Source organism: Mastigoproctus giganteus, chromosome 9 (assembly GCF_048544385.1).
Source record: "Mastigoproctus giganteus isolate SK-2022 chromosome 9, ASM4854438v1, whole genome shotgun sequence".
Classification (NCBI taxonomy): domain Eukaryota; kingdom Metazoa; phylum Arthropoda; class Arachnida; order Uropygi; family Thelyphonidae; genus Mastigoproctus; species Mastigoproctus giganteus.
The window spans coordinates 174,313,274-174,339,790 of record NC_143583.1 but is presented as its reverse complement, the minus strand read 5'-3'; the positions used below and the strand labels follow the sequence as shown (position 1 = coordinate 174,339,790).

Here is a 26,517-nt window from a genome sequence, read left to right as displayed (position 1 = left end):
GAGTACAATGTCTACAGAAAGGATAGACAGGATAGGAAGGGAGGAGAGGTTATGCTATTAGTTAAGAAACACATAAAATCCAAGGAAGTGAAGCCAGTCGACATCGCTGGACAGTGCAGTGTCGAGTCAGTTTGGTGTGACATAAGCACTGGGAGATCAAAATTGAGAGTAGGAGTGTACTATATGCCTAATGACTCTGATGAGTATAATAAGAAACTGTACAGGGAAATAGAGTGGGCCAGTAAATCAGAGAGTCTTATAATGGGGGATTTTCATTTCCCAGATATTGACTGGAATTTGTGGGTTGGTCACTCACACACTAGCAAGGTTTTGTGGATTTATTGGATGATTGTTTTCTACATCAGCATGTCGGGAGGCAACTAGAGGGAGTAATATTCTTGATTTGATTATCAGTAGTGATTCTTCATGCATTAAGAATCTGCAGATAGAGGAACCACTAGGTGACAGTGATCACAGTGTGCTGAAGTAGGATTTACTCAAAGAGGTAACTACCATCAGGGGTAAAGGGGAGGGTTATTGCTTTCGTAAAGGCGACTACGATGGTCTGAGACTGTATTTAAATTCTATACAGTGGGACCAATTGATGATGTTACCAACAGCAAATTCAAAATGGGAAGCATTCAAAGAACTTATCTTGGAAGCTACTAGGCTTTACATACCAACTAAGAAATATTGTTCAAGGTTTAGGCCTAAATGGATGTCAGATGAACTAATGAGACATATGGCAGAAAAGAAAAATGCATGGGATACATATAAATTAACAATATTTAAAAATAACTAAATGCACAAGGCATAATACATTAAGAGTTAAGAGTTTATTATCCATATAATATCGGTGTATAGATACACCATAGACAACTCTTAAGAAACTACAAAGTAGTTGTTGTAGGCATCATTTGCTCTGTTTCTCATATTGTGCTCTGCCTTCACGACGAGTTGCCATGATATTGCACTACCTTGAATAAGTAACGCTTCACTAATAGAGAAGATTCTGGGTGATGTTACTCACTGAGAATCTTCTCTATTAGTGAAGCGTTACTTATTCAAGGTAGTGCAATATCACGGCAACTCGTCGTGAAGGCAGAGCACAATATGAGAAACAGAGCAAATGATGCCTACAACAACTACTTTGTAGTTTCTTAAGAGTTGTCTATGGTGTATCTATACACCGATATTATGTAGATAATATGAATTAACACGTCACAGAAGCCTATGATAGATATAAGTTGATCTGTAACCAAGTTACAAAGGAGGTTAGGTAGGCGAAGGCAGATTATGAGAAATCTTTGGCAAGGGATGCAAAGCAAAACAGCAAAGAGTTTTTTACTTATGTAAACTCTAGAAGGAAGGGGATGAATCAGATTGGTCCACTTGATATCGATGGTTCAACTGTTGATGATCCTGCTCAGGTAGCTAACAAACTAAATGAATATTTTGCATCAACATTCACACATGAGCAGTTATTCAGCGAGGGGAATACCAGAGGTGTATTCAACTCTGGCAGTAAGCTAGATAATCCTATGTATATAAAGTGCTTAGCATCATAATACACAGCCATTTCTGTATAAACAGAAAATTTTTAAGGTGGCATCGTTTTAGGTTATATCTCATATTGTGAATACCTTCACAACGAGTTGCCATGATATTGCACTACTTCGAATAAGTAACGCTTCACCTAAGGAGAAGACTAGTGTTACTTATCTCAGATAGGTACCATCAGAGAATAAGTAACACTAGTCTTCTCCTTAGGTGAAGCGTTACTTATTCGAAGTAGTGCAATATCATGGCAACTCGTTGTGAAGGTATTCACAATATGAGATATAACCTAAAACGATGCCACCTTAAAAATTTTCTGTTTATACAGAAATGGCTGTGTATTATGATGCTAAGCACTTTATATACATAGTCTAAATTTGTTCGCAGCTTGAGGCTCTAGCCCTAAATGCGCCTTAGGCTAGATAATCCTGTAATAACTGAGAGTAAAGTGGAGGAGAAACTGTTGAAGATAAACATAAGGAAGGCACCTGGGGTGGATGGGATCTATCCAGTTATATTAAAGGAGGCAGCAAAGAAAGTAAGCAAACCCTTAGCCATAATTATGAGAGCTTCCTTGGACTCAAGGGAGGTACCCATAGACTGGAGATGGGCAAATGTGACCCCAGTTCACAAAGGAGGAACAAAGGCTGACACAAGTAATTATAGACCTGTGAGTTTAACTTCTGTTCCAGGAAAATTAATGGAAGCACTGGTTAAAGAAGCAATGCAGGATCATCTAGACAAGACTTCAGTTATAGCTCGTACACAGCATGGTTTTGTTAAGGGGAAGTCTTGCCTGACCAACTTGATTGGATACTATGATGCAGTCACAAAAGAACTGGATGCAGGGAATAACTTTGATATTATATACTTGGATCTTAGAAAGGCTTTTGATACTGTTGCACATGGAAGACTGCAGCACAAATTGGAGCAGTGTGACATTGGAGGCAAATTGCTACTATGGATAAAGGGGTGCTTGAGGGGGAGAAGACAGAGAGTGGTAATCAATGGACACTGCTCATCATGGACTAATGTTATCAGTGGAGTCCCTCGGGGTTCAGTGTTCGGTCCATTATTGTTTTCTGTATTTATAAATGATGATGATGGTATATCAAGCTTAATGTCCAAGTTTGCAGATGATACAAAAGTTGGCAGGGTTGTTAAGGACACTACTGACGCTATGCTGCTGCTGCTGCAACAGGATCTGGAAAGGTTGAGTAGATGGGCTGAGAGGTGGCACATGAAGTTTAACATTGACAAATGTAAAGTACTACATAGGGGAAACAGCAACCCCAGAGCAACGTATCAACTCTGTGGTACTACACTGACAGTGGTAAAGAATGAAAAGGACCTGGCGGTAATTGTGCAGGGAGATATGACGTTCTCCGAGCAGTGCAGACGGGCTGCAAGAGTAGGTCGTGGCGTCTTATCAATGATATACAGGAATTTTTCTAGCAGGGATAAGGAGGTGATTATTCCCTTGTATAAGGCAATGGTCAGGCCACACCTTGAGTACTGTATACAGGTCTGGAGGCCTCATTTCAAGAAGGATGTAGAGCTGCTGGAATGAGTACAGAGATGGGCAATAAGGTTAATGAATGGAACAAAGGGTTGCTCTTACAAAGAAAGGCTTAAGTTTTGCAAATATCAGTGTCTGGAGACTAGGCACTGGTGAGGTGATCTGATCGAGGTGTATAAGGCCTTGAATGGTTTGAGCATGCTCAGTGCTGATGGGGTTCTGCCTCTCACTGAGAATAATCGCCTGAGAGGGCATAAGTTCAAATTCGGGAAAGACAGATGTAGGATAGATGTCCAGAAATTTGCCTTTAGCCAGCGGGTAGTTGGAACAGACTTCCATCCCTTGTTGTGGAAGTTGATAGCCTAAATAAATTTAAGGCTCAGCTGGACAGGTATTTCGAACAAACGGAGAGGTAAAGTGGAAGGTTTTTTTTTTTTTTTTTTTTCTGGCTGATGCTGCATAAGCTTGCTTTCTTGCATCATATGCCTCTACTAATGCTAACAGTGAGAACTATTCTTGATAGTGCCTATTCAATTTGTAAGTGTGCATAGTCAACAACAAATGTTTTACTAGAATTAGGAAATTCCTGCTGAGTAGTGTAGAGAAAATGGAGAAGATGCTAGCCACATGGGTCAAGCATCAAAACCAATAAAATATGCCTTTTCCCGTAGTTATTCAGTAAGTAAAAGGGTTGTATGAAGATCTGCTGAAAGAGCCTTTTGCTACAAAGTTGGGAGTGACTTAACAAAGCTGAACTGCCTCCATAATGTCAATGTGGCTGACAAGGCTGAAGCTGTAGACTGTTGCTGATGGAAGAATTTCTTATTCTCTTCAAAGTGACAATTGTGGTAGTGACATTCCAAAGCAGAAGACAGCAGCTGTACAAAAAGTTGTCAAAGATTGGTGCATATTTGTTCTTGGAAGACAGTTCTTCCAGGGACTATAAATTAACACCTCTCATGGTGTATCATTGAAAAAATTCACAGTCACTGAAAGGATGTCTAAAACAAGATAGCTGTTGTTTGGAGGACTGAAAATTTCAGTGATGTTCAGGAAATATTTTTGAAGTTAGCTTCAAGAATTGAAGACCACACTGAAAAGAAGATATCCTTCAGAATTCTTGTTCCAGGCAATTCTTCAGGCCACTCATCAAATGATGCTGATCTCAGTGAAAATATTCAGAATATTATTTCTTGCTCCAAACTCTACACTGGTTCTCCAGCTCATGGATCAGGGAGTTAATAGCAACTTTTAAAGCCATATTGAACCTTTTTCATGCTTAACAGGGAATGTGCAGATGTATTCTGTATCTGGAGATATGGTATCCTAAGGAATTGCACACATTAGGACTGCGAGGCCATCTACCAAAGTTCCTCCAGAACTTCGTGTATAAAAGAACTTTCCAAGTCCACCATCATAATATTCTGTCTCATATACACAATCAAGAACAGTGGGTACCCCAAGGCTCAGTCCTTAGTGCAATCCTTTTTGCAATAAAAAGGGTAGCACTAAGGAAATATGCCGATCTATATGCCGACAATCTCACTATTTCATGTCACTCACAGAACATGCAGACATTTGAGAGACAGCTTCAATGCACTATAAGCAAAATAGAGTTCTGGTCCACCTATAATGGATATCTACTCTCAGTACAAAAGACAGCGGCAATACACTTCTGCAGAAAACGAAAGATGCATCCTGACCCAGAACAATTAAGCAATCAACAAATCCCTCTGAAACATAGTATCTGACTACCAAGACTAATCATGGTTCATAAATTAAATTTCCTAGACCACATATAATATCTATGTACAGTGTGCGTAAACAAATTAAACATTCTCCAAGCAATATCTGTCATGACATGGGAAGCTGATCGTTATACACTTTTGCACATTTATCGAGCAATGATAAGATCTATATTAGATTATGGTTCTCCCATCTACTCCTCAGCGAGGAAAAGTATTCTAAATCGGTTAGATCCTATCTATCATAGTGCATTACATGTTGTTTCCAGAGCATTTCATACCTCACCATTGTACAGTCTATACACAGAGATTTATGAACTCCCACTCAACCTTCATAGACAACTTCTTCTGAACTATGCTGCAAAAATTCAAATTTATTTGGGTACCTGCAGGTATCTAACTAAAAGAAATAATTTCATAATGGAACTTAAATATGGATAAAATCTACCAAGATATCTCCACATCCTTTCCGCCATGGGAAATCAGTTCGGTCAATTGTGACATGGATCCCACAAAATGGAAACAAAATAACATCCCAAATCAATATGTGCAACAGCTGCATTCCTCTTATGTAATGCAATTCTTTGATTACTCACATCTGTACACTAGTGGCTCCAAAACAGATATACATGTTGGTGCTGCAGTGGTCCTGCCAAACAGCATAATTTCTGAGCCGCTTCCAATAGAATTCAGTATCTGTAGTGCTGAACTGTTTGCAATAAGTCTCGCACTAGATCACATTGCCAAAGCTTCCCTCGTAAAAAGTGTAATTTTTACAGACTCATTAAGTGCAATTTTATATAGATATGGATACAAGATTATCTGTATCTAAGAAAAATTCTTTCTTGCTTATCGCTTCTTAGGGAGGCGCCTCCATAGCCAGGTGGGCAGGAGCAGCAGTGCATAGCACACGCTTCTTGATTAGGCCGGGGTTCGAGCCCGTGACCACCAAATACGGAGGATGCGGAAAGGTCAGGGAATCCTGGAGCAATATGGCCTTAGTTGCTAATGCTCCTAAAAACCAAATAACAAACAAGCAAACAAACTTCTTAGGAAAAAACCCCAAAGAATCAGATTTGCTTGGATTTCTGGACATTCTGAAATAATGGGCAATGAACGTGCAGATTAAGCTGCAAAACATCTGTCAAATGAAAATTCATCATCATGAACTTGGTCCAGCTTAGGTCTTTTAAGACCTGTTCCGTTGTAGCTCTTGGAGATGGTCTTGATCTTGCCATCGTTGTCCTGGTCGACCAACATCTCTCTCTTAAGAACCCTTACAAAATGAAGATTATGTAATGGTTTTTATTCTCTTAAGTTAATCAACAGTATTACAGTAAATTCTCATCTGCATAAAATTCCACACAATGACTAAAAATGTCATTTGAAAAGCCTCTGAAAATATATGGACACAGACTTGGAAATTTCAAGAAAACCACAAACTATACCAAATCAAACAGCAGCCAAAATCCTGGAAATCAAGTTTTTGGTCAAACAGACACAAATAGGTTATCCTTGCCCTGCTTTGCATCAGACACACCCATTAACACACTGCCGACCGGGCTAGCCGTGTGGGTATAGTGCCTGCCTGGCAACCCAAAGGTCGCGGGTTTGAATCCCGCTTCGGGCTTGGATCAAGCTACTGCAAAAACCTTGGGAGGTGCATTATGGCCACAGAAGCCGATGTGCCAACAACTACCAAAAAAAAAAAAAAAAAATAACACACTCTTATCTCCTAATGAAAGATGATCCTCCACAATGCCCTCAGTGTCTAACCATACTAACAGTGAAGCATGTCATCATAGAATGTCCACATTACCAAATTGCCTGATAATTAGCTTTCAGATCGCACACAAATGAACCATTAAGCCTTAAACTCGTTATGGGAGAAAAATCAGATGTAAAGAAACTCTTTAAATACCTCAGTCTAATAAACCTTACCAACCACATCTAATGATGTGGTTGGTAAGGTTTATTAGACTGAGGCCAACATCAGTGTTAACTTAACTGCTTGAACAGGCGCAATATAGCTAAAGCAGCTTTTGTGCCACAAAATCACAAACAACAGCAACAACAATGTAAATTCTGGTTCATCCCTCTCATTGCAAATGGTATCAGTTGCCAATCATAATGGCAATGGCAATGGATATCCTTGGCAATGTTGTGATGAACCTACTCCTCACCTCTATGAATGGCATATGGAAGAAACTTTGGCCTGAGACTGTAAATGACTTCAGAGTCCTCACAGTGGAGAATGCTGTTACAACAGTAAACAGTTTTATTATTTACATAACTCATCAGGTTGGATTTGAGAAGATCAACAAGTAAAACATGGATGAGGTGTGAAAATTACACACTGGGAGGAATTCAGTAATGAAGATCTAGATCCAGAGTAATACAACAGAAATTTGAAATCAAGTTCTGAAGAGAATAAAGCAGTGAAAACCCTTACAAATGAAGGTTTTGTAATGGTTTTTGTTTTCTTAAGTTAATCAACAGTATTACAGTTACCTTTTGTGAACATAGTGCAAAGAGAAATGTTCTTAATTATGTCTGTAAAGAGATTCTGGAAAAAGTAGCTTTCACTTCCATATCATCTTTCAACTGAAGACTGCGAGATCTGTGTCATTTAAGTCATCTAGCATAAGTAACCAATCTGCTCAATAAATCCTTATCCATTTGTCATGTGATATCCTTTCCATTTTACCAATAGTCATTATGAATGTCTGAAACACTCAATTTTAAAAGTTTTGTATTGTGGCTGAATATGAGCAATATTTATCTTATTTAATAATACTAAGAATGTTATTAAGGCAAAGGGAAAGAATGATCAGGATCTACTTTTGGTTGATTTTAATCTAATAATTCTACTAATGATTAAAAATTGTTTTATCAGACAATTAAATAAATGGAAACACCGGTCAGAATAAGATGCCTGTGAAATATAAGTGTGCTGCCCAAGAGTGATCGTAGTCCATGCTCAGCAGAACAAGAATGAACAGAGTACATTATTTATCTAAACATTGGACACCAATCTTTCTTGTTCAGAATGAGTCAAAAGGATTGGAGAGAAGCAGCAGGAAGAAGCTGTTGCCATTTGTGGTCATTATTTACTCTTCCAATATGTTCAAGATATCCTTGGCAATGTTGTGATGAACCTACTCCTCACCTCTATGAATGGCATGTGGAAGAAACTTTGGCCTGAGACTGTAAATGACTTCAGAGTCCTCACAGTGGAGAATGGATAAAGTATCTTCAGCTCCTTTATTTAGAAGTTTCATATTCCTGCAAGACCAATAAAAATATTAAATGCCACAAAGGAATGCCCATGTTTCTTTACTGCTATTTTGGTTCATACCACTCAGCAGTTGTAATACTGAAAAGAACAAATTTACCTAAAATTATTAATGAGTCAAAAGGACTCAATGTACACTGATCTTATTTAAAGTTAGCAAAATATAAGAATACTTATCATTTAAAACAGTGCTGCTTAAATCTTGAGTCCAAAATGTTTTAGAAAATTTGCAATTGTAGCCAACAGGAAGTAATACAGAAGAAGAATCAGATGACCAAAATGTTCATTTGAAGATTCAGTATGAAATTTTTTTTTTTTTTTTTCAAGTTTATTGAATTTGTTGTTTATTAAATTTTTGCCATCTTTTGTAAATAAAATGATAAAAAAAAAAACTTACTGTACTACTTCAAATAACAGTGGTCTGCAAGATTTTGATGTTTCCAAATGTCTAGTTGTGATGTGTGCAACTGTGACCTGTTGGTCACAGTTGCACACATCATGTAACTGTGACCTGTCAGTAAACATCATGTAATTTTCTTGTAGCTTTATAAAACTGCAAAGTGTTTATTCTGCCTTCATTTTGCTTTCTGGTGCAGTAATGCTAACTAGTTACTTGTAACTTGATTTTAAAATGTTAAATCTTGGTTCTGTGAACAATCCACTCGTATAACACTTTTGTGCCTACAGAGATAGCTGTCATTGTTGGTGCCCTTTGTATTGTTGTTGCAGTTAAAAAAAAAATTGTGGTTGTATTCTTTATAATGATAACTTAAACTGAATGAAGAGGCTTACCTCAATATTTTCTCATGAAACCTGTCCATTCTGATTCTTACTATATTACTTAAGTTAAAATTTCATAAATTACTTATATGAATTTTTTAAGAAAACGGATGATCCAAAACATCTGATATCAACAATTAAAGGCTCTAACCCTGACATTTGGAATTATAATAAATTATCCCAAATATGAACGAGTGCAAAAAAAGACAGTATCATAAAATGAAATATAAAGAACAAATAGAATTATGAATAAAATATACTCCGTAAAGCTGACGAAGCTATTCAACTTAGTGTCGTGTTCACAGGTAGTAGAGAAACATAATGTGTACAATATTTAAAAGGAGAAAAGATTAACTACTTTCCTGGTGCATGCATATAAACAACCAAAAGTCCAAAATGAGAAAAGGCCGATGAACATTAAGTTTTTGTGAAGTTTCATTTCAAGGGTTTTGGCTATGAGTAATTTTGTAATTTTGGCTTCATTAAGAAGAAACATGTGTCCTTTAGTAATTGCATGATATGCTAATTCAGACATGGTAGAACGTGAAGCTCAAATCAACACAGATTGCTGCTTAACCCTTTTTTCTAAATTACAAAATGTTGAGTACTGATATGAAGAATCACAATCCATGCATGAAATATAAACCAAATCATTTGTTTCTAGCTAATCGTGACCAGGTTTGTTTAAAACAGCATGTAACTTTCTCGTAGGTTTAAAAGCAATTCTGTATTTATAAAAAGTTTCTTTAATTGGACATACCACTGTTCTATGTGTGGAAGTGAAATTTTTTCAATATTGTTATTTGTAGAAGTGTTATTTTGTAAACGGTCTATTGCTTGGTCCTTTATTTTATTTACAATAGACAAAGAGTAGCTATAGTTTGAGAATCTATTTACTAATATTTGTATTTCATTACTTAGATCTAATTGATAAGTAGAATATTTGTATGCATTGAGAAACTGGTTAGAAATCACAGATCTTTTATATGTAAAGGGATGATAACTGTCATATTGTAAGAACAATTCAATTGTTGATACCGGATGTTTTGGATCATATGTGTTCTTTCAAGTGTTAAAAAATTCATTTAAGTAATTTATAAAATTTTAACTTGAGTAATATAGTGAGGTAAACCTCAATTCAATTTAATTAATTAGTTATAATGTGAAGCAAATTGAACCTTGTTGTTCTTATATTTTTTAATACAATTATAATGATAAAATAATGGAGCACATTAAAATACTAGTAAATTGTACTTTAGAGCATGCAGTTTAATAATGTTTCCAACTTTTATTTCAAAAAAACTAAATTAAAAAATAAACCAGTTTTCCTGTTCTTGTGACTCTTTTGACATGCACACCTGAGGGTGTAGTCACAATGTTTTGGAATTTCTGAAAAGCATAAATATCGCTTGACCTTTGTCCTGTTTTATGATTAAATGTTTTCAGCCAGTATTTTCTGTAAAGGAAGAGATTTTTTGGTTTTTTTCAAGCAAGTCCAGTCATATCTCTATTTCTATCTGTGGTCATATCAAATTGTTGTTTCTCCAAGTGTCTATGCTTTGATACACATGTATCGCTTAAATTAAAAAGTTAATAAAATTATATAATGGGCTCAAAATGAAAGTAGTTAAATAAGTTAAATTACACATGAATTAAAAAAAAAAAATGGTTTGGAGGGCTTGATGGACAAGAGTGTTACTATCTGGAAGCATTAACATGAATAAAAATATGATTTTGAAGACCGAGATAGAGAATTGCATCAACAAAAGAAAATGTAAATTATATAAAACAGACAATGAATGTGCTAACTACATTCTGAAAATAATATAGTAAATAATTAAAATAATATAGAGCAACATAAATTTCAGATTTATTTTTTGGTGAAGCATCAGTAAGTCAAAACTATTATAGAATGTGTCATGTTAATAACCTTCTGAAATACCAATTCATTGTAGACTGGCTATTTTATAGATTCTTCCCAAAAAGTTTGGTTCAGAAAGGAGATGAGAGTAAGGATAAAAACTTTCCAGAGAAAGATTAAGGATACTTTTGTGTAGTGCTACTGGAAAAAAATTTAAACCTTTAGTGATTAGCAATTTTGCAGAACTTTATCCATTGGTTCCCCAGTAAGTATGTTTTATGACCATACAGTATTTGAAGGAAGACTATGAACTAGCAGATGAAAAAAGAAAATCTGCATATGCTTTTGCTTGTGATATTGCTCTCAGTCATCAAAAAGTGAACAAAAGCGATGATCAGCCAGTATCTCTGAAAATCATCTGAAGTTCAGCCTTTAGATCAGAGGACAATATGAGTTATTAAAGCCAGTTACTGCAAAAAAATAAAAAAATAGTATCTTGTAACAATTTCAGAAAACTTCAGTACAAACCAGAATTTATCAAATCAGTATTAGTACTTCATGTAAGTTGATGATTAAGGATACCTAGGAGGAAATTTCATAAAAAATAATCATAAAGTGACATTCTTGTTTCTAAGGATAAGTGGAAGATATGAATGTGGGGAAGGAGGACATGAGTCCAGTTGAAGTTATATGTTCTCTTACACTGAATGTTCAGAAGGTGGTGGTCTCTGTTGATGGGATGGAAAATGCTGAAGCTTCACTTTATTGTTCATGAAATGTATACTGCTGAAGACATTCTACAAAATTTTTCAAGAAATTAAAGGACTACTCACTAACCAGTTATGGCATGACAGTATTGATGATTAACATTAGCCCACCTCCATCTCATAAAGACAGATGTTTTGCTGTGTAATTTAGTTAATTAAGTACTCTTCAGCCAATGGACCTCAATTTGAAGATGCTGTTTTTCATATTTATAATAGCATTCAAATACAGTGGGATATAGCTATGATAAATTTTTTTTTTGGTCTGATTTTCAACGTTCACATTTTTTAGCCTTGATTTTCCAAGTAGTTATTGATTTTAGTCTGCCTTATTAAGAAAGACTGTAATCAGTTACTATTTTGCTTTAATAATTAAAAAAAAAAAAAAAAAAAAAAGACAAGACTGACCAACCTTTGTTGGTCAATCTCAGTTCACATAATTTCATATGATACTGTCTAGTTAACAAAACTCTAAGTGGTGTATTTGTATTTTTGATTGAATATTAAAATTCATAAATTAGATAGTATGAATCAGAGCTGTAATGCTCAATACGTTCTACGTTGATATTAATATTTGTAAAATAATAAGAGGAGTTTACCTCAATATAGTATGTAGAACACTTCCGTATGATACTCTCCAGAAATTAAAACGAAAAAATTGAAAAACTTACATTAGAGTAAAAAATAATTAGAAACCAATTTAACACAATTAAAATCAATTTAACACAATTAAAAATATTAAAAAGAATCTAACAAAAATATTAAAAACGATTTTCCTTCCTGAAGCTGACAACGCTTTTCAACCGTATGTTGTGATCACAGGAATGAAAATTATTGAATAGGGTTGAACATGAAACTTAAATAATGATTATTTGTCTTCATGCATGTGCGTAAAGGTCCACGCATCGGAGATTAAATAAGGCTGACGAACATTTACAAATATTAATATCAACGTAGAACATATTGAGCATTACAGCTCTGATTCATACCATCTAATTCATTTTTTAAACTCTTATTGATTATTTCATTCACTTCCTGTCTCTCCAGGGGTAACCTATCGATACACGCAATTATGGGGGATTTTTTGAACCGCTTGGTGCAAAATTACATTAAATCAGCACTAAGATACTCGGCCCAAAGTTACCATATTTCTTTTCTAAAATATTGCCTTCAAAACAACATTGTTCTGAAGTTTGCCAGGGTTAATTTAAATCAAAAAATTTCGGGCATAAAACAACTAACACTGGCCACATTGTGTAATATTGTTAAGCTTGCCTTAAAATCTTGATATTCGAATAAACAAAAATACCTTCCCAGGTTAGGAAGCTTCGCGATAAATTAAAAAATTTTCTACATCCGAACGATTGGTCTGTATTGAAGACCTTCATAGATTTGTGACAGGAAGCACAGGCCTCAGAAATGAAAAAACAGACACATTAATAAATTGCAAACATTATCAGAAAGGTCAAGACATGTTCATGCGAATTCTAACACATTGTTGTGGGCTTGAGACCAAGTACATATGAGTTGGGTGACACCTCCCCCCCCACAGACATACAATGTACTACCACAGAATATGTCAGCTAGTTCACGAACACCCCCCTCACCCAGTATTCAATGAACTGACATATCAACAGGTTACAAATCTTTCCTCGGGTACGCTATCGCAGGACCAGATTTCACTTTTATCCAAAGGATTAAATTATAATTTACAACCTCAGAATCTACCTAAAAAACAATGCATAATTGATATTGAATTTGGACTTTGTAATGTTCCACAAAAAGATTTATTTATTCAACATGTTAACCAAGTAGTGAATAACATAAAAGAAACGCGACTTCCCAAATTGAATACACATGACAGTTCAGCTTTACGAGAACTTCGGGAAAATAAAGACATTATTATTTTCCCAAAGATAAAGGAGATGCAGTGGTAATACTAGATAAATCTGATTATATTAATAAGTTGGATTCAGTTGTTTCAGATACCTCCACTTATCTTGAAGTAGACCCGGCACTGTTTACCAATTTGGTCAATCAATACAATAAAACATTAACCACGTATCAAAAAAATGACTACATTACTATGGCTCAGTTAAAGGAATTGAAGGCCAGAACATACAGTATTCCTGCACTTTTCGATCAGGTAAAATTACACAAGACTGGATTTCCTATTCAACCTATTGTTTCCTACAGGAACTCAGCATTTTCATCCTTAGCCACACATGTATATAGCATTATAAAACCCTTTAGACAGGTAATACAATCTGGGATTGTGAACTGCACTACATTATTTAATAATTTTAAAGACTGTAGACTTGGCGAAAATGACAATTTATTCTCACTAGATGTTACCTTGTTATATACGAATGTAAACATTGAATACACGTTAGATATTATTTGGGATAAGTTAAATAATAACTCAATACTGATTAATTATACGAAGCTACCTATTAAGGAAATTTTTCACTTAATTAAACTGTTAGTTGAGGCCAACTATATCACCTTTCGAGACAAGGTGTACAAACAAATTTTTGGATTACCAATGGGTGATCCAAAGTGGCTTAATTAAGCCTGAGTGGCTTAATGTCAGAGATCTATCTCTCAAATATTGAGCATATACATTTGACACCTTTTCGACCCTGTATCACATACTATGGGAGGTATTTAGACGATGTTCTAGTTATTACCGATAGTAGTACTATCCAAGACATTTTACATTCATTTAATAATATTCATTCTAGACTCAAATTTACATTGGAAAGGGAGGATACGGATACAAAGTCATTAAACTTTCTAAATTTCACGCTTACTCTGGACTCAAATAAGATCCATTTAGCATCTATCGAAAACCTACAAACACCGGTATGCTTCTACATTATAATAGCTATCACTCGTTCACCTACAAAAGATCGATTATCTTTAATCAGTTTATAAATGCCTATAAATATTCAACGGCAGAATCTGCTTTGGGCTCAGAAATACAAATATTAACTATCAGGTTCTTAAACGGGTTATCCCCTTGCCACAATAAACCGGATTAGGGTACAGGCTAAGGATAGAATACAAAATACTACACCAACCAACAATAGTAATATCAAAAAATACTGTATTTCTGTCCCATACGTTGAACAGTGGCACAAACACCAATACGGAAATTACACACTATACTGAACAATCGCTTGGTTCTTTCCGTGTTCGCAACACAAATTAATGACCTGGTATACAACATTTCTTGCAGTGATTGCAACTCATCTTTCCAAGGTTCAACATGTTTTTCTCTGAATATTCGTGTAAATCAACATGAAGCCTCAGTTTGTGCTTCTCGTTCAGCAGCGTCAGAATTAGCCTTTCATGCCATTAACGAAAAACATACTTTTTTATTTAACGAGGTCAAAATACTTAGTGTCCAACATAATTATACGCGACTATTAATTGCAGAAACCGTAGAAATTAAATTACATGAGAATTCTGTTAATGTTCGTCGGCCATATTTGATCTCTGATGCGTGGACCTTTACGCACACGTGTGAAGACAAATAATCGCTATTTAAGTTTCACATTCAACCCTATTCGGTAATTTTCATTCCTGTGATCATGACATATGGTCGAAAAGCATTGTCAGCTTCAGGAAGAAAAATCATTTTGAATATTTTCGTTAATTCTTTTTAATATTTTTAATTGCGTTAAATTGATTTTTAATTTCGTTAATTTGATTTTTAATTGTGTTAAATTGGTTTTTAATTATTTTTTACTCTAATGTAAGTTTTTCGATATTTTTCGTTTTAATTTCTGGAGAGTACCATACGGAAGTGTTCTACATACTATATTGAGGTAAACGTCTCTTATTATTTTACAAATAAAATTCATAAATAGTAATACATCATTACCTTGCTTAGCACAGCTTCAAACAGCACGGGTTTCACTATAACATGGTTTTCAATTAAGTTTAAGTTGAAAATTTACTGTACACATTAAAACTCATTCAATTGCCTAGACACGTACTCTTACATATATGCTCCGGTGCCAACTATATTGTCTCACATGTGCATATATGCCAATAGCTCCCCTCAGACAGTCAGCAGCAACATGCAACAGTGTTCGGTATTCTTAATTCCATTATGACGAGACGTGATAGCTTTTCAAACTTTTCATTTCACAATTTATTTTTTACCCCTTTAAATATGATCGAAAATATATCTGCATCTTGGCTAGAAATCACTATCAACAAATGCCTTCTGTTTGGCAACATGTTTTTCCCCATTTAGCAAATGATCTCACTGGTTTTGAATTGCAAGTTCAAACAACTGCCAAAGAATTTTCAACAGAAGAATTGGAAAAGGTTTTTTGAGAGATTTACTTGGCCTGCGAGGTGACTATGAATGGATAGCTGAACGTTGAACATAGCATCAAGATACGGCAAATTTTACAAGATGGGATTCAGCGCTACAAAGACTTGTATGCCGAGAAAAAGAAGAGACGACTTCACCAGGCTTCATTATTGAAATACCTAAATAAACAAAGCTTTTTCTCATCTCTCATGCTGTTAATTAAATTTTTTATTAATTAAATTAATTAATTAAATTTTTGAAATATATATATTTTTTAAATCCTTTTAATTGGCTATCAAGTGCAAATTGTTTATAGGTTTATTATAATTTTTTATAGACTGTTTCTCTGGTATGCATTAAATTAAAACCCACTATAATTATACCTCAGTCAGCACAGTTTCACATAACACGGAATAGTCTCGGTACCGATTATCAGTGCTATGCAGGGTATTGCTGTACTGCATCTCTTTCATGCCTGTTTTCTATTCACTGTTGATTATATTGCACCATGAAGTATCTCACTTTATCTGAATTCTGTATGTTGTTTATAATTTTGTTTTATATTGGTGTGGGTGATGTAGTTTTGTGTTTGAACCTAATTGTGTATTATATATTATCTTCATAAATACTTATTTTAAATCTGAATGTAACCTTAATGTAATACATACATAGCAGCATATAGCAATGTATACTTCTCTGTATTATGTGTATGACACATATGTTGTGTAGGTTGTCGTTCAGTGGCATGCAAAAATGGTTAAACTGAAAAAGTAATAATAATAATAAATAAGAGAAACAGTTCACCAGTTCAAGGTGGCATTATCCGATTGCCATTTTCTTAATAGAAGGTTGGTGTGTCTTTGCAACAATTAAACCAGCTTCACTTATTCATCAGTTTTGCATAGATACAAAATAGGTTACTTGAAGAAGTTTTTATGAGTCTTAATTTATTTACTAATTTTAATCAGTCTATTAATTCATTTATTGGGCACCTAGTATATACAAGAGGCATGCTTGTTAAAAGATCTTACTCTTATCAATATAAATAAATAAATTTTATTATTTTATTTATTTATTTATTTATTATTTTCATTATAGTCTCTAGTCATAAAGTGATGGTTTTCTCAAATGTTCCTTTGGGCAGAACTGAGGTAAGTAACTAGATTTTGTTGTGTAAGCGAAAGTTCAAATAAATTGTACTCTCTGAATCTCATTATTCCTGGACAAATTCCTAAATGGTTATAAACAGTAAATTGAAAAAAAAAACTGCGCATGTACCCTGTATGCACAAAGGATGTTTTATTTTATGTGAAAACATCTTTGACGAAAATAAAAACCGTTAAAATTTTTAAAATCGGACACTAGAACCAAAGTTATTAAGGATGTAACATTTTATGCTCATGCCTGCTACTTACTCTACTGAACCAGTGTTAGTCACTGTTAGCCATTAGTGTCATTTAAAAAAAAACTAAACTATTACATATTAGTCACCCAGAAAGTTCAATTCATATACCATGTGTATTCTGTCTGTAAATTGCATGGGTTCTCTGGTCAATTTGCCTGTTTTGCTGGATGAAAAACACCAGTTTCTTGAGTTCTTGTGGGGGGGGGGGGACCTAGCTATCTATGCCTGAGACCGACTAACTCAGCCACAGAGTGAAAAAGGCCCCCGGTTCGAATTAGCATCATTTAGGAAGTGGCATCATTTCTGTCACGCATTTTCTTTACCCAACTGGTTTTACTTCAGTCCGAAAAATTTAGTAGGTGCCGCCAAATATGTTTTCATATCAAAACTGTTTTTCAGCATAACTGCTCTCTATGCATGATCACTTTTGCAAAATATAGAAGTTTTCACAAACACTGCTGCTGAAAACTTCTTGTATTATGATACATATTTGACTTGTGACATTTGAACATTTATGGGTGTTAATTTTATTTATAAAATTCCAGTATAAAGTTTAATATTTATTTAGATAAGTTATGAGCTTTTTAAGCTCATAATTTAAGTAATTATGAGCTTTATGAATTGATTATATTCAATTACTAGGCTTTTTTTTTTGCTATGGGGTTAATTACTGAGTGTGCAGAAAGTCTTTGCAGTCGATTACTATTTATTGGTGAGTGTAATTTCCATTCATCATGAGAGTGATATGGATTATCTTTAATTTCGGTATTAGAAAACAAAATTTAACTCTGGTGAATGGCTAATTTTCTCTTCAAGTGACATTTGCATTACTGAGGACAAATGCAGTTAACAACACTATTATAATATAATGCATTTCTTTGCATTATATTATTTTATTTTATTTTTACCCTCTATTATCTCATTTTATTTTACCTGTAGTCTGGAGCAGTGGTTCTCAGTTCCAAATACTGTGTACGGTGGATTTTCTAAACTATTAAAATTGTAAATAATTAAAAATATATTTTTTTTTGATCTTTGGTCAATAAAATTTTTAAAAAAAGCAACAATAATTTCTAAGGAAAAGAACTTTTTTATATTCATTCATTTCTTTTATTGTTAGAATAACACCATGATTTGTAGAAACACGATGTAGCCAAGTGGTCAGGAGCATATATGCAGCAGCACATGTTCTTTGAGTTGGCTGGGGGTTCAAGCTCGTGACTGCTAAATACAATTAACATTTGTATTGATGGTATATTGTAAACCACCACTGACCTGGTGGTCATGCCAGAGTATAAACAAGAACATCGTTGTTTTTATTTCTCACTTAACTGATTTTTCAGCCCTCAGAATTAAGGGAGTGAATGCAAAATGCAGAGTAGTTCTAATAATGGCCCTGGGTACCAAGCAGTTTCTCTAGCAAGAGAATCAGTTTTCATAACTTTTATTCCACAATACTGCTGATCCCTTGAAATGCCATGCCATGCTAAGGAGCAAAGCATGGAAAACAGTGCCTATCCTCCACTTCAGGATAGTGGAGGATAGGCATTGTTGTCATACTCGAATGGCCATTTACATCATACTCTGTAAATGAAACTGACCATGACCCATCACAGATAAAAAGATATACAGCAACAGGAATGCCCTTCATTCCTTTTTATTCACCCTCAGTCAAACAGATATATAAATACTCTGTCCCCATTTCTTATATACAAATGTATAGAAAAGGCAGAAGGTTCATCCAAAATGGTAAGAAGACAGATCCGGTGATCTGGCCCAATAAATGCCCTTATTGTCCTCATAATTCCAATTCATTTGTTGGACTTTAACCAGTGTGCACATATAGCACATTGCTGCACTTGATTAGCATTAGTAGAGGCATATGATGCAAGAAAGCAAGCTTATGCAGCATCAGCCAAAAAAAAAAAAAAAAAAAAACCTTCCACTTCGTTCATTAGAAATACCTGTCCAGCTGAGCCTTAAATTTATTTAGGCTATCAACTTCCACAACAAGGGATGGAAGTCTGTTCCACCAACAAACTACCCACTGGCTAAAGACAAATTTCCACACATCTATCATACATCTGTCTTTCCTCAATTTGAATTTATGCCCTCTCAGGTGATTATTCTGAGCAAGAGGCAGAATCCCATCAGCATTAAGCATGCTCAAACCATTCAAGGCTTTATACATCTCTGTCAGATCACCTTGCCGGTGCCTAGTCTCCAGACACTGTAATTTGCAAAACTTAAGCCTTTGTAAGAGCAAACCTTTGTTCCATTCACTAATCTTGTTGCCCTTCTCTGTACTCATTCCAACAGCTCTACATCCTTCTTGAAATGAGGCCTCCAGACCTGTATACAGTACTCAAGGTGTGGCCTCACAATTGCCTTATACAAGGGAATAATCACCTCCTTTTCCCTGCTAGAAAAATTCCTGTATATCATTGATAAGACACCATGAGTTACTCTTGCAGCCCGTCTGCACTGCTCAGAGAACTTCATATTTGCCTGCACAGTTACCCCCAGGTCCTTTTCATTCTCTACCACTGTCAGTGTAGTACCACAGAGTTGATATGTTGCTCTGTGGTTGCTGTTTCCCATATGTAGTACTTTACATTTGTCAATGTTAAACTTCATTTGCCACCTCTCAGCCCATCTGCTCAACCTTTCCAGATCCTGTTGCAGCAGCAGCAGCATAGCATCAGTAGTGTCCTTAACAACCCTGCCAATCTTTGTATTGTCTGCAAACTTGGACATTAAGCTTGATATGCCATCATCATCATTTATAAATACAGAAAACAATAATGGACCGAACACTGAACCCCGAGGGACTCCACTGATAACATTAGTCCATGATGAGCAGTGTCCATTGATTACCACTCTCTGTCTTCTCCCCCTCAAGCACCCCTTTATCCATAGTAGCAATTTGCCTCCAATGCCACACTGCTCCAATTTGTGTAGCAGTCTTCCATGTGCAACAGTATCAAAAGCCTTTCTAAGATCCAAATATATAATATCAAAGTTATTCCCTGCATCCAGTTCTTTTGTGACTGCATCCTAGTATCCAATCAAATTGATCAGGCAAGACTTCCCCTTAACAAAACCATGCTGTGTCCGAGCTATAACTGAAGTCTTGTCTAGATGATCCTGCAGTGCTTCTTTAACCAGTGCCTCCATTAATTTTCCTGGAACAGAAGTTAAACTCACAGGTCTATAATTACTTATGTCAGCCTTTGATCCTCCTTTGTGAATTTGGGTCACATTTGCACATCTCCAGTCTATGGGTACCTCCCCTGAGTCCAAGGAAGCTCTCATAATTATGGCTAAGGGTTTGCTTACTTCCTTTGCTGCCTCCTTTAATATAACTGGATAGATCCCATCCACCCCAGGTGCCTTTCTTGTGTTTATCTTCAACAATTTCTCCTCCACTTTACTCTCAGTTATTACAAGATTATCTAGCTTACTGCCAGAGTTGAATACACCTCTGGCATTCCCCTCGCTGAATAACTCCTCATGTGTGAATGTTGATGCAAAATATTCATTTAGTTTGTTAGCTGCTTGAGCAAGATCATCAACAGTTGAACCATCGATCAAGTGGACCAATCTGATTCATCCCATTCCTTTTGGAGTTTACATAAGTAAAGAACTCTTTGCTGTTTTTCTTTGCATCCCTTGCCAAAGATTTCTCGTAATCTACTTTCGCCTGCCTAACCTCCTTTGTAACTTGGTTACAGATCAACTTATATCTATCATAGGCTTCTGTGTCATGTGTTAATTTATATGTATCCCATGCATTTTTCTTCTCTGCCGTATGTCTCATTAGTTCACCTGACATCCATTTAGGCCTAAACCTAGAACAATATTTCTTAGTTGGTATGTAAAGCCTAGTAGCTTCCAAGATAAGTTCTTTGAATGATTCCCATTTTGAATTTGCTGTTAACATCATCAGTTGGTCCCACTGTATAGAATTTAAATACTGTCTCAGACCATCGTAGTCGCCTTTACGAAAGCCATAACCCTTCCCTTTACCCCTGATGGTAGTTACCTCTTTGAATAAATCCCACTTCAGCACACTGATCACTGCCACCTAGTGGTTCCTCTATCTGCAGATTCTTAGTGCATGAAGAATCACTACCGATAATCAAATCAAGAGTATTACTCTCTCTAGTTGCCTCCTGAACATGCTGATGTAGAAAACAATCGTCCAGTAAATCCCCAAAAGTCTTGCTAGTGTGTGAGTGACCAAACCACAAATTCCAGTCAGTATCTGGGAAATTAAAATCCCCCATTATAAGACTCTCTGATTTACTGGCCCACTCTATTTCCCTGTACAGTTTCTTATTATTCTCATCAGAGTCATTAGGCCTATAGCACACTCCTACTCTCAATTTTGATCTCCCAATGCTTATGTCACACCAAACTGACTCGACACTGCACTTTCCAGTGATGTCGACTGGCTTCACTTCCTTGGATTTTATGTGTTTCTTTACTAATAGCATAATCCCTCCTCCCTTCCTATCCTGTCTATCCTTTCTGTAGACATTGTAGTCCCCAAATTCCAGTTCTGCATTCCTTATATCTGTGTGACACCACGCTTCTGATATCCCAACAATATATTGCCCTTGATGCTTTGAGCAATACCTCAAATTCATCAAATTTATTTACCAAACTCCTATACATGCACCTGTTCTTTTTCTTAGCTACTCTAACATAACCCATGTGTTTACTTGTACCACAATGACTCCCAGCGGTCTCTGAAATATCCTGCATCTTGTTTTCCAGGCTTCTGCTCATTCCAATAGAAGCAGTGCAAGAATCACTTTCACCTCTGCCAGTGGCTATTGTTAATCTATTAGTACTTGTATCCCCCCCAATCTAGCAGTTTTCCGACCCACCTAACACTGCCTCAATAGCATCAGCAAATATTTTTGCACCATTTCTATTTAAGTGTATCTCATCCCTGTAGAAGCAGTCCCTTCTGTTAACAAGTACAGACCAGGCTGAAAAAAATTCTACCCCCTGAGCCTGCACAATCTTTCCAGGGCCGAATTGATTGACAAGGCTCTCATCATATACTCCCGCCTATCGTGTCTGGGCAGAATTGCAGACACTTTCAAATTCAACCCTAATTCACGGATTTTTTTCAACAGTGACCTGTACTTGTTAAGTAATTCTGCTGGTCTCCTACTCTTAATATCATTAGTGGCAACGTGCACAACCATATCACCTTTGGTGCCCTTAAAAGATGATATCCGCTCTACAACATCATCAACTTTTGCCCCTGGCAGACATACCCTGATCCTGTTCCACCTATCCTTTTTACAAAGCATGTTTCCCGTTTTCCTGACAAGAGTCGCCAACAAGTACTAGTTCCTGTGGGGCCAGCACATTCTTTCTTGGGGGTTGCCGCTGTGTTGCGTGATGACCAAGTGCAAGCTCTGGCGTTGACGTGGGCAGCTGAGAGCTTGATGGGCCCCTCACTTTAGATCCTTCGAGGGCATCCATGATTGTATATTGTGGCTGTGCATTTCAGAACTTTATAGCAGGTTAGTTTCTGGAATAATTTTGAGGGTTTTTTATTTAATATACTGAACTGTAGTTAATATATAGTTTGAGTTCATATAGGTTAGTTTATTTTTGTATTTAAAAAGGTATTTATAAAGCTACAGCTTAATTTTTAGAAGGCCTTTGTTATCAAATATTTTTGCGGAGAACTTTGCAACTTCCGTTTGGTAGCTTAAATTTAACTTCACTATTGGTTAAGCTTTGTTAACAGATTAAATTCTGTAATAGTTTGTTAATATAAATCCTGTACTATATTGTAAATTTAAATTTTCTAAAGCATTCAAAAAGCTACAGCATAATATTCAGATAGCCCTTGTTATCGATATTTTGGCGGGAACTACATAACTCAGGGGGAAGTCCCCCACAAACTAGAGATGTGCAAATGTATCCCCAATTCACAAAGGGGGGTCAAAAGGTGACATGAGTAATTACAAACCTGTTAGTTTAACTTCTGTTCCAGGGAAAATAATGGATTCATTGTGGGATCATCTTGACAAGACTGCAGTTATAGTTTAGACACATCATGGGTCTTGTCTGAACTAAGGGGAAGTATTGTCTGACAAATTTGATTGGATACTATGGTGTGGTCACAAAGGAACTGGATGCAAAAAATTATTTTGTTATCATATACTTGGATTTCAGGAAAGATTTTTATACTGTTGTGTACAAATTGGAGCAGAATGGTATTAAGGGCAAGTTGCTACAATGGATAAAAGGGTGGTTGAGTGAGAGACAACAGAGAGTGGTAATCAATGGATGCTGCTCTTCGTGGACTAATGTTATTAGTGGAGTTTCCCAGGGTTCAGTATTGGGTCTGCTGTTTTGTATATTTTTAAACAGAGGTGTATTTCTAAAAAAAATAGTACCGGAATGCTCGTCGATTAACTATAAATAGTTTCCTATGCTTTTTTCATTTGCAAAAATAAATAAGTCAAAGATTAGAAAATTTTTACAGTATTTATTTATAACTATTAAATAAAAATTTCAAAAGTAAAAAACAAAGATAAAAAATTTTAAAAATCGGAAAAGAAAAAAAAAAACGAAAACAAAAACTCCAAAATAATATAAAAAATACTGTTCAGAAGAATCATAGAAATTCCCATACAGGATCGACAGCATAACGATGAGACCGCAACCAAGTTCAGACATAAAAATTTGGATTCCATAATTCTAATGGTGGACTGTGTAGTTTAATAAACAACAAACAATTAGAAAAAAGTACCGGAACATTGTTCCGGTGTGTTCCAGCCCGAATACACCACTATTTATAAATGATACTGATAATGGTATATAAGGCTTAATGTCCAAGTGTGCAGATGATACAAAGGTTGGCATGGTTGTTAATGACAGTAATGGTAATCTGCTACTGCAACAGGATCTAGAAAAGTTGGGCAGATGGGCTGAGAAGTGGCAACTTAAGTTAATGTGGTTGAAAAAGACCTGCCTGGGAGTAATTGTGCAGTCAGATATGAAGTTTTCTGAGCACTGCAGACAGGCTTCCAGAGTAGGCCATGGGGCATTGTCAATGATATACAGGAATTTTGCTAGTAGGGAAAGGGAGGTGATTATCCCTTTGTATAAGGCAATTGTCAGGCTACGCCTCGAGTACTGCATACAGGTCTGGAGACTTCATTTTAGGAAGGATATAGAATTGCTTGAGTGAGTACAGAGAAGTCAACAAGATTGGTGAGGGGAACGAAGGGGTCCTCTTACCAAGAAAGGCTTAAGTTGTGCAAATTGCATTGGCTGGAGACTAGGCACCTGCAAGGTGATCTGATTGAGGTGTATAAGGCCTTGAATGGGTTGAGCATGCCCAATTCTGATGGGATTCTTCTGCTTACTCAGATTACGAACCTGAGGGGAGCATAAATTCAAATTGAGGTAAAACAGTTGTAGAATAGATGTGTGGAAATTTGTCTTTAGCCAGAGGGTAGTTCATTGCTGGAACAAGTTACCATCTGTTGTTGTGACAGTTGATAGCTTAAATAAATTCAAGGAGGAACTGGACAAACTTTTAGAGGTAATGGATGTGTGAAATTGTTTTTTTTTTTTTTTTTTTTTGGCTGATGCTACATATGCTCATATGCCTCTACTACTACGTTTCATTCGGTGGCTAAATTTAACTTCTCTAGTGGTTAAAGTTTTGTCAACAGTTTCATTTCTGTAATATTTTGGTAATTTAAATTCTGTATAATATATTGTAAATTTAAATTTTTGTAATCTTTCTTAAGTTCAAATTTTAGAAAATTTGAACAGTACAAGATCCACACACAATACAAAGTCCAGGGATATCGTAACCCAGATGGACATGCTTGCAGGCATTTCCAGTATGAGTCATTAGTTATTTATTTGTAAAGCCTGTATCATGTATTCTAAGGCTGCTCTAGTGGACAAAACATTGCTGAACTGATGATCTTTTCTTTGCACCTGATGTAAGGAGTATACCGATCTCAAATTAGAACTTAGTGCATTACGGGAAGAATTTGATTCACTGAAGAAATGAGTGCTTGCCCTAGAAACAAATGTAACTGGGAGATTATCAGCAACTGATGTATCTCATAACCTGTCAAGTGATGCATCCCTGATTTCAGTCTCAAATAAGAATAGTCAAGTGCATACTGCTCTATTTGAAAGTGATCTAGTTTTATTGGGAAACTATTTTCAGGAAAATGGGTAATATATTTTGTAATAAAGATAAATGAATCAGGGTGTGTTTGCTGGGAGCAACAATTGATATTGTTACCAGTGGATTGTCAAAATTTAAGGGGGATAAAAGGATTAACAATATTGAATAAACACAACCTGACCATTTGTTTGATAAATATAGGACCGTGCTGAAAAAATGCCATGAGTTAGGTCATGTGTGTCTGCCTTTCTGATAGGAGAGATTATATTCTAAAAGCCTTGTGGATTGACTTGAGGGAATCTGCAAGATCCTCTGTGGGGGGAGGTATTGTTATCAGCATAGCCTGCACTTGTAAGTAGAATGAATCAGTTTTGTAGAAATGGTATTCATTTGAATAAAGGTGGTACAAGATTTTTTTGACAGTATCAATGAGGATACCTTAAGGGTTCAGGGAAACTGCTACTTTGGGGGGGGGAGAAGGATAATATAGATCCACATTTATCTGATGATATGGGTCAAAGTAATGCTTGCATTCACCTCAAAAATTCTTTTGTTGCCACAACTGACAGTTTTGGTAAGATGTTCTGAGGGTAGCAATGTTTCAAATGAGTGGAATGTAAAAGATAGGGAAAAAAGCCTAAATAAATTCAAGAGGAGTGTTAGGGTAGAAAACTAAGAATACTTAGTCTTAACTATGTCTACAATAATGTCAGATGTGTTGTCAATAAAATGGCTGAATTTGAACTCCTGGTTAGGACAACTGTTGCTGACATATTAGGGCTAACACAAATGTGGAGCCACCCTGAAATTAGGGATGACAAGTTCCACTATGGTATGTATAATGTATTTAGGGAAAATAGGAGGGGTAGTGGTGTTGTGCTTCTTATCAAAAGCTGCGTGAGCACAAATAGAGCTTTTGCTGAGTCTGACTCATGGCTACTGATTTAAATCCTTTGTTTTCCCTTAATGCTTGTTCTACTTTTCTTGTGTTAAATTTTCTTATGTCCTCTCTGAGTCTCTTTCTAATGGCTTTGTCATATCTGCTAGCATTGAATCTGTGTGGTGTTAGT

General features: G+C 35.8%; 1 protein-coding gene across 3 annotated transcripts in view; it reads left to right on the top strand.

Annotated features, from left to right (window-relative positions):
* Positions 1-26,517, top strand: part of l(3)76BDm (trafficking protein particle complex subunit 8 homolog l(3)76BDm) — a 582,307-nt gene that overhangs the window by 482,654 nt on the left and 73,136 nt on the right. For all 3 annotated transcript variants that reach the window (XM_090380612.1, XM_090380611.1, XM_090380610.1), the window contains one exon: positions 16,950-17,002. In XM_090380612.1, the coding sequence (XP_090236738.1) occupies positions 16,950-17,002 (53 nt within the window). The remainder of the gene's footprint in view (positions 1-16,949; positions 17,003-26,517) is intronic.